The following is a 15,593-nucleotide window of genomic DNA, read 5'->3' as shown; positions in this document are numbered from 1 at the left end:
CGCTCGCTCTCTCCCTCTCTCCTGTCACTGTCTGTGCTTGTACTGTCGCTCTCTCGCTCTTTCTCCTCCATTTTACATGAATCTCTTTTTTTTGTTTTCACTGCCCCACTCTCTCTAGTGGTTCTGTTGGACACTACAACAGTGCTGGGAGAACTGGACTGGAAGACCTATCCTGTCAATGGGGTAAGTGACTTTTCACATGTTTTAAAGTGCTGTAAGAAGATGTTTTTGTCTACTTTAAATGTGGCCAGTCAAACACATAAAACTAAAATGAAATGAATCAATGAAATGAAACAACACCAGTTTTTCGGGTTTAGTAGAGCAAAGATTAAAAACAAACCCTCAAGCCAGATTAGATACAGTTTATAGATGTAATAAATAACACTTCTTCATTAAAATGTCTTCACGTTTTATTCAAAGTAACATTTTAGTTGCCTTTTAATTGTGTCATATCCGATTTTCCATATGTCTTTCCAGGACAAATAATGGATGACAAAGTAAAAACACACTACCCAGTTTGCCAGTCAGCTGTTTTTTACCTCCACTGTTTGTACTGGTTAATTGTAATGGATCATGTTTATTGATTTCTGTCGGCTGCCTTACACGAGTAAAACTTCATTACCTCATCCATGAAAGTGATCTCCACCTGGTAGATTTTTATTGGCAATGATGCCAATGAAGACAACAAATCCCATGATCCTGTGCTGCTGTACGAGGCCCCTATAGCAGCCAGAGTCCCATGTCGTACATTTAACTCAGATATGGACAGGAGACAGGACAAGCAGAGGGAAGAGGCCAGTTCAGTCATCAGATCATGACCGGACCAAGTAATGTTTTCAGAACATGAACACAAAACTATTTACATTGAAATCTATCAACTATTTATATTTCAGTTTTTGTATTTCAATATTAGTAAGTACAATCGAATAAACCAAAGATAAAAAGGACCAATAAGGATTCAACTTCACTTGAAAAGCTGTTCAAGCAATCACTTCATATGTATCCCCAACATCTAAAAACTTCACACTAATGTAGTCCTCCTCCTTTCGACCTCCACATCACCAGACTGATGCTCATTGGCTGAGCTTCCAGAAGTCTCGACAAACGTCGAGCTAAACTGTTGATAGTATAATTTTCTGTCATTCTTAAATGGCACCGCAACTTAACAAATATATTAACTTCTCCCGAAGTAGAAGAAAATGGAGCTGCCTTTGTTGTCGGCAGCTTTTTAAAGATAATTTTGTCCTTTTGTCAATTCTCATTTTATGAGCCCAAACTTTAGTTGGCCCTGTTTCCCTGCTTCTCTCAGCTCCATTAATGATTAAATCACATTAAGCTGAAAACAATATTATTGATTTCACAAGTTAGACTGTTCCTGAAACATAAAAGGTGAAATAAAACTCTTCTTCTCGTGTCTCTTCTCGTGTTTAGTTTTTTAAATAAAACACCTGTGACAGTACGACTGTGTGGAATGAATTCAGATTCAATCAAGCCTTTAAAATATCTGGAGATTAAACTAATTTAACTGTAGCATGTAATTCTTACAAGGCTCGGCCTGGAGGGGAAACGCTGTAGATTTCACTCTTACGAATATTTCAGCAGGGACTGAGCAGCCATCGGCAACAACAATAATTTCCCACAATGTTGTGTCTAATTCGAGACTTGAGGTGGTAGAGAGACTGCTTGTGCTTTCAGGCTATTATTAAAAGTGTAATAAATCCTTCGGAGCAAAACCAATAAATAGAAACAAAATACTGAGATATTTTCACGGCCAAATGCCAGAATTGAAACAGCTTCTGCTCCCTTGCACGCAGCCTAAACAGGGTTTTTGCTATGGGGAGCAGCAATGCCATTAATTGGTTGAACAAAAACACACACGCCAACACCAAGATTCAAATCAATAATTCATCACAACTACAGAGATTTAATGATATTTTCATAACACCTCCCTCTCTCTGTCTTCCCTTTACGCTGACAATGACAAATTGTCTTGTTTTAATCAGAAGCTCAGCTCTGAACCGGTTGAAGCGTCTCCAACATTGTTGTTAATACAACAATATCTGTCTGTGCATCGTGGCAGGTGTGTGTGTGTGTGTGTGTGTGTGTGTGTCAGTGAGCTTTCTTTACAGCCAAATGTCTTCTTTAACACCTAATGACAAGAACCATTGACAACCAGACTAGAATATCACTCCACATTTTTTTTCTCAGCGTTTTCTATACCAGGGAATTTTTCAATCAATAAACTTATATGAGAAGAGCTTTTTCTTCAGGAAATTAGCTTGTATGCATTTTTATTTTGTATAGCCTTATTAACACAAATGGATTTTAAATATGTACTAAATGAAGCTTTGAGAAGGCTAATGCACATCTCCCCATGTCGAAGCAGTGTCTCCCATTATATCCAGACTGTGGCGGCCCACCATTTTCTACTTTGTCCCACTTACAGTTTCATAATGAACCGAAAAAAATTCTCATAAAAAAAACGAGAGATCTCTAACTTGATGTTTTGCTCCATTAATACATTGTATAGCTATGTGAAGCATGCTTGCTCATGCTCTCATCCATAAAGTTGTTACCGTCCACGCAGACAGTTAGACAGTTAGATAGTTTCTGCTGCAGTTGTAAGCAAACCTTCAAGTGACATGCAGTGTAGTTCTGTCTTTCAACGCAGGAACTTGTCATGCATTATTTAGCCTGTGTACCATGTTGCAAGTGAGAGTGACCTTCATGTGACCTTCATGTGACCATAAATAGAATTGCATCTGTCAGAAAAGCTGCAAAGAAAGGGATCCGCCCATTTAACTGTATTCTAGTATGTCTCCTGAGGTGATGTCACAAGAACAATTTGAAAATATTTTTTGCAGTTCATGACTCATAACAGATAATCCACAAACCTTCCTCTTCACCATTTTCTGTGTTGCAAAGGTTATTAAAATCCATTTGAACCTAGAGAAGCATAATCCTGCAGGTCTCATTGTAGTGTGAGTGTCATTGTGACAGGTTTTATTTCCTTTTTGTGTAAAGTCATGAATCCCACTTATATATTAGGCTCCAAAGTGTTTTTGCATCATTTGCAGTTTTCCAGATCTCTAGTATTTCATCACAGTGTAATTTTCTAAGCTAAATCAAGATATATTTTTTTTTTACTCGCCATTTCCAGAGAACCTGCTGTTGCACTCTGATATTGCCACATTAGCGTGAGTTCAATACCTTAATTAGTCCCACCCCTTTTACTTAAAACCTGGTTTGTGTCTGCTGCAGTCTGCTGAGCTCGGGGCCAATCGGCAGAGCGATTAGCGGGTGCACACCTGATTGCCTCGGAGAGCGTGGGCCGCAGCTCATCTTTCAAACTCGGGTTCGCATCGGTTTTCTCTGCTCTGAACTATGCCACATCCCAAGGGTGCATTTTAAAACACTGAAGCGCCCAGAGTGACAAATCACCATTTTTCTCGTGTTCGTATGCATAATGGAACGCCGATTACTTATCGCTGATCTTATGCAAACCAGAAAGTCTGCTTCCTTAACAGACGCCAAGTTTCTGTATCAGGGTCTGTGAGGAAGCCAGTGAAACAATATGATGTACAAGTGTATCTACTGAAGTGTGTGAGTCTTGCAATTCTCTTCTGTGACTTCTACAGCATTTACACTTTTATGAAGTAGCAGAGAATCTCAGACATGGCAGGTAGGCTGGAATGTGGCAAAGCAATGAAGACATATACAGTATTGAATAAATAGATAGCAGACATGAGACAATATTGCACATATTGGATGAAATTGGACTAATAATAATTATAACAGACATGGTCTATTGTAATGTACTGTAAACATAGATCATACTGTTTATTGAAAGCACTTGATGGACACAATACTTAATTACCGGTATGCATATACTGTAGTTAACACAGGGATTCATGGTTTTAGCCCATTACCGACTAAATGACCAAATCATAAACCAAGATGTTCTCTCCATTTTTATATTCTGCTACTTTAACTTCAATATTTCCCATTGTATTGATAGTATGAGTTCACTTAACTTCATAAAGACATGAGCTCTGTGTTATTGGGTGGCTGGAGTTCCAAATGAAAGAGGCAGCGATTATGATTGATTAATCATTTGGCCCTTGGGTGTCACATAGAGCTAATTTAGATAGCTTAATTAATACAAGATTAATTGCCTTTGCGCACTCCAGTCAAGGTTAAAGTGTTATTTAATAATTTACATTTGAGAACACTCTACCTCAGTTGTTTCAGTTTCCTCTGGGTCAACTCATTCTGTCTGTCAATGTACCTTTATTAGTTTTTATTTAAGTACATTCAAGATACTGTAGTTAAGAACTGTGACTGTGTGTCGCTCTGTGTGTGTTTCTGAGTGTGTGTGAGTGTGTGTGTGTGTGAGCACGTTAAACACAGTATGCAGCTTTGGATCATTTTCTCCTATCTAATGCTCCATTATGATGATATCCCCAATGCTGACCAATTAGTTTTCCACAGTGTTTTCCATTTAGCAAACTAGCTTCCCTCCATCTCCAGTGTGTGACCTGGAAATGATAGTTTGAAATCATGGAAGAAGATTCAGTTTTCTGAGAGAAAACTGGGAGAGAGAAGACTTCCAGAGGAAGTTTATATGTCCACTGAAGAGGTGGATCATGACCCCCCTTAGTGGAAATCTGTCCAGGAGCTTTGTCCACAGTCAGGGATCCTGAAAAGACAACTTTTCCAGACCTATTAAAAGTCTGACACAACCTGTCCGGTTCTGAATTTGTCTCCAAAAATGGCCTAGATGCATTATGTGGTCTTCATTTACCCACATTAGGACACGGCCCGTTTGTTTTCACACCCCTCAGTGTCCCATAATCCATTGTGCAGAATCACATGTTTGACGGAGCTTTTAAGTTATTCTGTTAAAACTATATGTTAAAAAAAAACTGTTTTCAGTTGGTTCTCTCTTCATTGGTCCTGACCAATAAAACAATGAAAAAGGGCACTGCTGTAAATGATGGCAGACAGTTAAAAATTGTTAATTAATTTTTTTTGCAGCATGGGCATATTGTTGATATTACTGTTTTGCACTGTTGAGTGCAACTTCACTCTGCAATTTAGGGTCAAATTGTGTTATTAAAATGTTGAACTTCATGAGAAAGACACAAATGCTGCATTAGAATTGTTGAAATGTGGCTGCATAGTTTGGATTATTCAGCCTCTGAGTAGGGGTGTGACTCGAAACTGGGCACCTGATTAGAGAGAGAGTTGGGGGTGTTACTGTTACATTAATATTGCGTCAATACACAAAATTGAAAAAATTGAAAAATACAAAACAAGTCTTCTGTTGTCCAATAATTGGTTAAAGCTATACCATGAGTTCAAAAACTGCTAATTAATTCTTCCAGTGAAATGTAGAAATTACAGTATGTTAGTTTGATAGAAAACAAACACATTCCTTTTAGTTAAGTTTATTATAACAATTATAATATAACAATTATAACAATTATAGTTACCCTTTGTAACTATTGTTCATGACGCTGGACTTTGGTGTTCTGTTTCACAAGCTAATGGCATCTCGCCATCCACAGTTTTATCTCCATTTGAAACTTAATCTATGATTTTCTAACACTGACCAAAGATAAAATTATATTTTCAACATAGTTGCAGAATAGTTAATTGTATTATAATATTTGTCATGCAGTGTATATCTCTGCCGTGGCCTTCACAGGACAGACTCCAGCAGAGCTGTTCTTGTGTCTCTCATGTATCTCATGCTCTGGAGATATAATTACAGGTCCTGCTGTGTAACTGACACAATCTCGGCTGTCGTGAGAAAGTCCTGTCAATAAACGTTAGGGCTTCTGAGGCTCTGATCATCACACCGTTAAAGCGGAGCGGACAAATGAGAGAGTCTGGCTGATGCAACAGCTTGAAAACATTGGTGAAGCTATAACGTCTCCGAAACGTCATGTTTCTTGAGAGGTTTCAGTACGTGCAGAAGAGGATGCACAGGTTGATCATTTCACAGAACAGCTATAAAACCACATCATTCATGCATTCTACAATATGACTATATACATAAATATGTATTTAATTTGCAGTCTAACACATAGGCTACTGATATATTAAATACTAAGTTTCTATACAAAATAGCATATTCCTAACAGTAACCCACAAATTACTGTTGTCTTAAAAGGTCAGTTCACCCAAATAACGATATTATCTGCTAATGCTGGTAGGAAACTTGTTGTCAGGGAATGTCAAAGGACAAATGAGCGAAGGATGTATTTCACCCAAACATATAAAATGCTAAGGAATGAAAAATAAGCAGATTAAGAAGAAAACTGGGCCTATTTGAAAGAAATCAACCAAACAGAACTTTACTCTAAAATACTGCTTAAAAACACAGGACATCAACACAATCAACTGACCCAACATATGAAGCAAAGGGGAGACAAAGGGTGGCTGATCGCACCATTTGGAAACAGTAGGAGGAAACAAAATAGAAGACAAATAAAACTTGTACAAAGAAACCGCACCCCCTAGTTTGTCACATCATAGACAATACAGTTACTCACGAAATACCCTGCTGCCATGTGTCCATTTTCTTCTCTTACCAACGTACCAATATTTGCTTCCTACATGTTCACAGTGGGATGCGATCACAGAGATGGACGAGCAGAACAGACCCATTCACACCTTTCAGGTTTGCCACGTGATGGAGCCAAACCAGAACAACTGGTTGCGGTCTGGATGGATCCAGCGGCAGGCAGCACAGAGGGTCGGGACCACATCACTAACACTTCCTCAGACTTATGTCTTAGTCATAGGACAGGCCAGGCTGTGTCGAACTGACAGGAGGGAATGCAAACTTCTATTTACAGTAACATATGGGGAGGAAATAATGGCAGGCAGATGTGCTGTATAGCAACAACAACATGACTTCACTGTGATGGAGAGAGGGGAGGATTTCCATTATAGTCAAAACACAAGAGCCCATGAGAAATCAAAGATAGTGCAGGGCTGCTTTTTTTACACATTGCCCGGAGAGATGCTCATTATGAGCTGATGCCACCATCACATGTTCAAATAACCTGCCTCTAGTTTTTTGATCCTTTTTATTGGTGATTGTTTTTTACACAAATTTACTTTGGTCTTTTAAAAAAAACAACTATTTTACTTACTATATTTTACCCTATAAATGAAATGCTACGATGCTTTTTAACCAACTGTTTGTGTGAAGTCTCATTGACTTTATTGTTATAATAACACCCAATATACACATGTTTATTCTACAAACAGAAAGGACTTTGTATGTGTAGCCGACTGCAAAATGTGTAATCACCCTTTATTTAATGTCAAACCAGCTGATCATTTGTTTTTTTATGTCACTTGTAACTCAGGTCTACGTGGAGATGCGTTTCACACTGAGGGACTGTAACTCCATCCCCTGGGTGTCTGGCACCTGTAAGGAAACCTTCAACCTGTTTTATCTGCAGACAGATGAGCCTCTCCCCGCAGCGACACGGTTTCGCCCTCTTGACTATGCCAAGGTTGGTTATTGAAAAACAGTTCTCTGCGGCGCTACATTCAGTAGCAATGACCTGTGCTAATGACGTGGTTGTTGTTGGCTTCAAGGTGGACACCATCGCGGCAGATGAGAGTTTCACACAGACAGATCTGGGAGATCGTGTGCTCCGCCTCAACACGGAGGTCAGGGAGGTGGGGCCTGTGACACAGAAGGGCTTCTACCTGGCGTTCCAGGACGTGGGCGCCTGTATTGCTCTTGTGTCAGTGAAGGTCAGTGAACATTGTGATGTGACTCATCTTTACGTGAAGTATAAGCCAAGGAGAACTTGAACCTCACACGTTTCTCCTTTGCACGTTAGGTGTTCTACAAACGCTGCCCATCGACTTTACGGAACCTAGCAGCCTTTCCCAACACGGTGCCGCACATGGACTCGTCCTCTCTGGTGGAAGTGAGGGGAGCCTGTGTGGAGAATGCAGAAGAAAGGGACACACCCAAATTGTACTGTGGCGCTGATGGCGACTGGCTGGTACCATTGGGCCGCTGTGTCTGCAGCATTGGGCACGAGGAGACAGACGGCTACTGCCGGGGTAAGAAGCTCTTTTAAATGTTTTGTATGTGCATATGTGTAGTAACTAAAGTAGCACACTTATAAACTGGAATAACAGTCAGTACCTCCACCAAGGCCTAAAAAAAGTAAAAGCCAACTTTTTGGTCAATTCTGCCACGTGCACAGGACATAGACGGGACTGAAATGCTGTTTCTCTCTAATCCCTGGTGTAAACATTTAAGTAGAGACATACATATAAGTATGCAACATATTAAGTATACTCAAAAAAGAACACAACATAGTACGCAATCAGAAGGCCCTGGGTAGATCGGATGTAGTGCAAACTGGAATAGTGCAAAATAGCAACAGATGTAGTATAATGGCAGTATTTGCAGTTAAAAAGAAAAGACAAAAGGGGAAATGACTACTAAAAGTGACAGGTGCATGTTTGCATCGAAACAGAATCCAGGTAGATTTCAGTTCTTGTTGTTTGGAGGTAGTGGGGCGGGTTAGTGGTTCTTGTAAGTGTGGTTCCGGAATGGTTAAGTCATTGTAAAAACAAAAAATCCTCTCCACCCTCCTGATCTGGATCTGCACCAATATTGAATGAGTTCCTCCTACATCACATCCTTCCACCAAGTTGCACGGAAATCACATTTGTTGTTTTTGTGTAGTCTTCCTTACAAACAAAAAAAACATACAAACCAACGTACATGGGTGAAAACATAACCTCCTTGGTGGAGGTAATAAAGCTGCGGATAGAGAGAGGGGGACAGGAAGAGAGGAGAAGAGAGGAGGTTGCATCACACTGACAGATCTCCAGGGTCTCCCCAGTCATCTGCAGGAGTCTGACTTTACAGAATTGCTATTCCCTCCTCCCATTCGAAGATCCTTCATCCTTGTCTGATCCTCTCCATCCTCATCTTCCTTCATCTCCTTTCAGCTCCACCTCCCTGCATCATCTTCTCTCCCCTCTTGTCCACTTTGGTTGCTCTTCACTTGCCCCCCTTTTCATTCCTTTCTTTTAACTCTCACTCTCTCTGCCATCCTTATCTTCTGTGAGACCATGAACAACGTGACGGAGGTGAAGAGATAAGCAGTTTTCATGCGACGCCTCCTCTCTAATTTGTTGTATCAGCATTGCCTATAGTTGTGGCCGATTACCAGCAGCACAGATTAAGGGAAAAAAAAAAAGTAAAAGCAACTGTTCCAGATAGTCGCTGGCCTGGTTTCTCAATTAGGCTGTGCAGACAGACTGGGAGCTAGCAGAGCTAATTGCCTCCATTTGTTAGTTCCACAGCTAATTTATCTCACACCTCGTCTTTTCTAAAACTCCTCCAACTCTTTTTCATTTAGACGAGGCTCAGACTTACTGTAATTAAGGCGAGAGCTAAATTGAGCCACACTGCATGATCACAATTAACTCGCGCTCTGTATTGCTTTCTACCTTTTGCGGATTTACTGACGTCTCCGACTGGTCGGGGTGAAATTCATGGAGTGCCCCCGTGGAGATGTGGTTACTCAGGTTATTACAGAGAGAACTGCAACAGTCATTATTGTAGCAGATATGTAGGACAGGCTGTAATATCTCCTTTATTTGCTCTTCGGGTGCAATTTCTTCTTTTTATCTCCTTCACTTTTATCTGCTTCATACTTATTCTTTTTCTTGCTCGTTCTCAATCATTTGAAAGATGTGGTTAAACGACACAGACGTCAGAAGAGATCACTGGTGTCACAGCAGCGGAGGAGCAGTGCTCTAATGGTGTCCCTCGGATATATATGTCCTACATCTATACTCCCCATTCATCCCCTTTGGCCGACAGTAGTTGCTTCTCTCAGTTGTACTGTAGCTGTGTCAGTGTCAGGGGGATGTTGGCAGCCATTGAAATGAATGGGTCAGTAACTCATGCAGAAGGAGCTGACTTGGAAAACAATGTGTTAATCTGTTAATTCAGTCATATGATCTGAAAACTATTTAAACTAATGAGCCTCAATTAAGGTACTAACTTTAATATATAGAACTCAAAGTGCTTTACAGTACAGTGTATTGCCATTCATCCATTCACACACACATTCAGAGTGCATCTATAGGGAGCACTTTTTTCTATGAGGGGCAATTGGGGGTTCAGTATCTTGCCCAAGAAAACTTTAGCATGCAGACTGGAATTGAACCGCCAACTTTCTGATTGGAAGACAACCGCTCTACCCCCTCAACCACGGCCGCCCTGTAATTGAGAAATTGTGTACATTTTCTTGAAAATCTATTTAGGAACCTCTTATGGATTTAACTCTACATAAAGATCATTGATTTATTGTAAAGATTGATGACATGGCTGCTCCCCATAAGTGAAGCCAAAGTGATTGGCCCCTGGTGGCTGCCTGAAGTTTAGATCTTAAATCCTGCCTCCTCCGTGCTAGCGGATGAAACGGGGATCAACCTATGAAGTGCATGTCAAATATATTTTGTCTCAAAGATGTTTTTTGTCATTTTAGGTTGATCCTTTTGAACTGTGCTAATGTTACTGTTAAATTTGGTTTTAATTTGTTGTTTGATGTCATGAAAACAGAGCCAAACGTCATGATTGACAGCTGAGTCTTACTCGCGTTTAGTCGAGCACGTGTATTGACGGACCTTGCTACTGCGACCTCATCCCTGACCCTCTAATTTCAAAATTCCTGTCTGAACCTTGTGTATCCACACTCCAGCACAGCAGCCTTGACAGGTTAGACAGGCAGTTCCCCCTTGTGTGGCTCTTTTCTCTACCTGGTGTGTACAGGTGTGTAACTAATACCAATCTTATCTTCTGACAATGACTCTGAAAGAAAACAAGTGTATTTCCCAAAATGGTTGTTCCTTTAAGATTCAACCCTCTCAGAAATAACACTGTAGCATGCTGATTAAAGCAACCCAGAGATAGGACTATGCTGTATTTGCTCAGCTGTGCAGTATTATGCTGTGTTAAAGAAATTTAAGATTATAACCATCAAAAATATCTCAACAGCATCTTTAAACTCACTAAGATTAAGGTTAAAAGAAGTGATCAATAGTAACAACACCTTTTGACCTTGTAATCAATGATTCATGGCTTTGATTTCTCTTCCCCTCGTCAATTAGAGGTCTTGCAGAGCCTGCGCTGCGATGACGATGTGCACTTTGCAAGAAGTTGCAGGAAGTTTAGCCGTGAACTTGCGGTGACTTCTGCTTTCTCCTCGTTTTCATTTTGGAACACTGCTTCAAAGGCTGCTGTGATCAAAGCTGTCTGAGAGGCAGCATGGGGAAGAGCAAAAGAGGGGGAGAGAGAGAGAGCGAGAAATGGAGGGAGAGAAAGAGATGGAGAGAGAGAGAGCGAATAGGGAAAACCCCAACGCTCCCAAATATGAGCAGAGCTCTGCGCTTGCACGTACATCTCTCCCTCCCAGCTGCCTAAACAAAGGCGTCAGCGCTTATCAAACCCTGCTTTCCACCCCAATAGCGTTCCGCCAGACTGTTTTGACATCTCAATCGAGCGCTTTATTATGCTATTCCTTTCATTCAGTGTCAACCACAAGAGGATTAGCCAGAGATGGGCTGGTTATATCATGACCTAGATAAGGCGACATCATAGTGCTAATGCTATTTGTTCCACATCCTTTTGTCACAGCATCATATTCAGGAGGAGGTGAATTGTGTGGGAGGCTAATAGAGACGTCTTTTTTTTTTATTCAATCAAATCACGGTTGATGCGCAGACAAGAGCCACAACCCACCAGCAGACGTTCAAGTGCTGGAAAAGCTTCTGTATTCAAATATTTTGGTTTCAGTAAATACCTTTAAAGTGACAATTCTGCCGCTAACACCACCGATAGCTTTCATAATAACACAGCCTGGCTTCTCCTCTTACTGTACAGATGAATAGTGAGGATCAAACAAACAAACGGAATCGTTTTAGAGTCACGGGATTAAGTACGTCAGTCATTTCCCCTTTTCTGTTTCCCCATGATGATCCAAGTCACAGGTCCCCAGAAACCACCTCTGCCGTCTCCAGAGGTCGTCAGGATTGATCAAGCAGGCAAGGTGCAAACTTAGATTCAGGTAAAGTGGAATTGGAAATGAGGGAGTCAATACGTATCCAAGTCACTGTGTCCCTCTTCTGTCCATTAAGGACTGTGTTTACTTTGGCTTTTAACGCCGCTCAGACAGACCAGAGCATCACTCATTCTCTGTGAACTTCCCATCTGCACATCAAAGCTGAAAGACCAGGGTAAACACACTCTCTGGCTCCATCTGTTTCTGACAACGTAAGCCAAGAGACAATTTCCAACTCAGCTCACCCAAACAACTCCCAATCTCTCCGGCCTTGTTTTTCATACTGGAGGCAAAAATCAAATGCTTCTCTCATATCAGATCTTCAGCACAGACTGTCTGCACTGTTATTCGCAAGTGATCGGATCGGACTTGTGTCCAGACCATCACCTACGTGGGTTGCTGTAGTAAGCATGAAGGCATGAGTAACTTTACAGCCACTCTGGATTCCACATTGTTGCCTTGAGAGTGATTCAAATTATATTTTGAAGCCCAATTTGAGCAGCCAGGGCATCTGGACTTAGACACACACGCAGAGATGTGATTGGAATCACATTTCAAACCAACAAATGTGGTTTGGATCTAATTTCCTGTGGTTTTTGCTGTCCACACAATCAATCCAGATACCAAAAACAAGTCCTTAGTTGACATGTCATTACAGTGCTGCAAATGTGCAGGTGATGTGCTTCCTTTGACCAAACTTCTGTCGCTTATCTATTGAAACTCAAATCTGATGCATGCTCTTAACCTGAGGCCGTAGTGTAAGCTCTGCAAAGTGCTTTTAAAAGTGTCTTTTTCAAGCTTCTGTGATCAATATTTATATGAATCTAATTGCTATGTAGAATTCAAGAGGGATCGCTTGTAGTGATGAACCCGGAGAGAATTATCATCCCGCTCTGCAGCTCTCCTTCACTCTCTCACTCTTTCAGCTAATTATTTTCTTTTGAGTTTTTACTCACTTCCTGCTCTTGTACCTTGTGCGTTCAGCCGGCGGGCAGCTATTTTCAACAAAAAGCAAACTGCACTGCAGATTACCAAATAAAGCACACAATTAACTACTGGCTGTAAACATAGTGGAGAATTTAGCTTCTGAAGAGCCGAATAGTTTGCTTAGAAGGTGGAGGAGACCAAAACGGAGCAAGAGACTGACTTCATTATGGGCTTGTTCAGATTTGTCTGGTGTCTCATGAAGCTCGATGGCAAATCAGAAATTGTTTGCTTCCACTTTTGCCATTTTAAGTTTAGAAGCTAATGATTTATTTACAGTTCATTGTCTTGCCAAAATAATGAAATAATGACTGCAGGTTTCCTCACAGAAAAAAGACTTCCATTTTATTGTATCAGCCACTAAATGAGTGATTTTAAATTAGTGACTAAAGAGTCATAACAGATGCCATATCATCCATACTATCAAAACTGGTAACAAGCCAGTATCATCGAAAATAACAAACAAGCTATTTAAATGTAAAAAATAAATGAATTAGTTGATGATTAATAAGCAATTATTTTCATTTGATTGTTTTTCAAGCAAAAACTATAAATTAATTTCTCCATTCTGCTTCTATATAGTGAGGATGTGTTAATTTCTTTATCATATGGATGATAGTTAATTGAAAACTTAATTGATTTTGGACTGTTGGAAGGATCAAAGACATCTGTCCATGTCTCCTTGGGCTGTAGAAAAAGTAGAACTGACACCATTTTCTTTCATTTCATAATCAATTGATTGACAAAATAACTATTAGAATAATGGATGATAAGGCTGGTAAAACACAGTCTGTAGTATTGCTTTTTTTAATCTCTGTGTCTACAGCATCTGCTCTGAGTAGGAATATGTATTTTGTGCCAATATTGTTCCTTTCATGAATAAGAAAGCCCAACAACTGATAGTGACCAAATTTAATTTCATTAGATATGTTTGTGTGTGTGTGTGTGTGTGTGTGTGTGTGTGTGTGTGTGTGTGTGTGTGTGTGTGTGCGCGTCTGGATGTTTTCAAAACTATGAGTATTATAATTGCTTTTTGGTGGTGATCTTCCCAGTTCATAACAGAGAGCAGGAAGTGGCTGGAAACTGGAATGAAGGTGTGTGTTTGTTGCCTTTGGCAGGAGCTGTGTTTAGGAGGAAGGTAATAACTAAGCGGATGAGGTTCCTCAAAAATTGGAAGTCGAGTGACAAATTACTGTTCCTCATTAGGATCTTACCGGCAATGTGATTGTGGTGATGCATTCTGTCAGTGTGAATCTTTTGTCTCATATACTCAAGTATTTCGACTTTTCCATGGAGATTGTTCGTTACACGTATGTTTTTTCCTCCTTGCAGGTTTGATTTTCATTCTATCTTGCATCTGATCTCTCATTCAAAGTTGTCATTGTCTTTTCTAGTAACTGATGTTTGACCTCTTTAAGGAAATATAAAAGAAAAGTGCTCGATAGCTGTATGGAAAACAAATTGGAGTGGACTGACAATTTTTGAATTGGTTTACTCAAGCAAAAATATATAAAATCTTTCAGTTTCTGATTTCACCACTCAGATATGACGATTTGCTGCTATTCTCTGTTTTATATCATTTCAATTTGAATGTCTGTCAACTGTTTGTCACCTCTGACTATCAGAACATTCCATTCCATAGACAAAACAATAATCCTCAACAGATTAATCTTCAATGAAAGTAACTTTTAGATGCAGCTATAAATCTCTCATGTCAGATTTTTGAAAAAAATAAACTCAAAGCTATGAGTCAAATGAATCTTTGATTTTATTTATTTTATGTTTTGCCTCTTTTGGACAAATGAATTTCATTCAAAATACAAGAACATACTAACCTCTACTATGTCGGAGTGTGAACCAGATAGTTGTTCTATCAAAGCAAACAAAGATGTGCATCATTTTAGAGGCTCTGGATTACTGACACAATATTATTAGACGTGCATCATTTGCATGAGATCTGCATTTTATTTCTTCGATATCGCAGTTATCACAGATACTGCTTGGAAGTTGCAGCTAGTTAAAGCTGAGAATCCATAAATTGAACAAAGTATATTTTTTTCTATCAAGCACAGAAAGGACAGGCAGTTCATCAATGGTCAATTAATTCAATTTCACTCTTTGTAATTCCCTGATTTATTATTGTTGTTTCTGTTGCTTACAATACACTACACATATATTTAATTAGAGGCCTATTAGCATCATTTCAAGCTCTGTGATTGATGCACACTTTTCCTACCAGGAGCAATTTACTTTAATGTTTACTTTATTTCAGCAGTATAACAGTAACAGTAGCCCTTTACAAGGAGTCCTGGGTGCAGTACTGAATACAGGGCAGCAGTTGGGGCATTATTCATGGGAAACAGTATGGAACTAAGCACTGTGTAATGAAAAGACTTTCATCAACAGAAGTGTTATAGTGGTAATATTTCTAAATGGAGGCAATAATAAAATAAAATACTTTTCTAAAATCCTCATTTCCTGATG

General features: G+C 39.8%; 1 protein-coding gene across 2 annotated transcripts in view; it reads left to right on the top strand.

The window, feature by feature from the left end:
- LOC118113514 (ephrin type-A receptor 6) overlaps window positions 1-15,593 on the top strand; it is a 44,612-nt gene that overhangs the window by 8,705 nt on the left and 20,314 nt on the right. For both annotated transcript variants that reach the window (XM_035163306.2, XM_035163300.2), the window contains exons 2-6: window positions 119-183; window positions 6,635-6,763; window positions 7,386-7,535; window positions 7,621-7,782; window positions 7,872-8,100. In XM_035163306.2, the coding sequence (XP_035019197.2) occupies window positions 119-183; window positions 6,635-6,763; window positions 7,386-7,535; window positions 7,621-7,782; window positions 7,872-8,100 (735 nt within the window). The remainder of the gene's footprint in view (window positions 1-118; window positions 184-6,634; window positions 6,764-7,385; window positions 7,536-7,620; window positions 7,783-7,871; window positions 8,101-15,593) is intronic.

This window comes from Hippoglossus stenolepis, chromosome 1 (assembly GCF_022539355.2).
Source record: "Hippoglossus stenolepis isolate QCI-W04-F060 chromosome 1, HSTE1.2, whole genome shotgun sequence".
In the NCBI taxonomy this organism is placed as follows: domain Eukaryota; kingdom Metazoa; phylum Chordata; class Actinopteri; order Pleuronectiformes; family Pleuronectidae; genus Hippoglossus; species Hippoglossus stenolepis.
The sequence above is the reverse complement of the archived record's forward strand: the minus strand, read 5'-3'. Positions and strand labels throughout refer to the sequence as shown.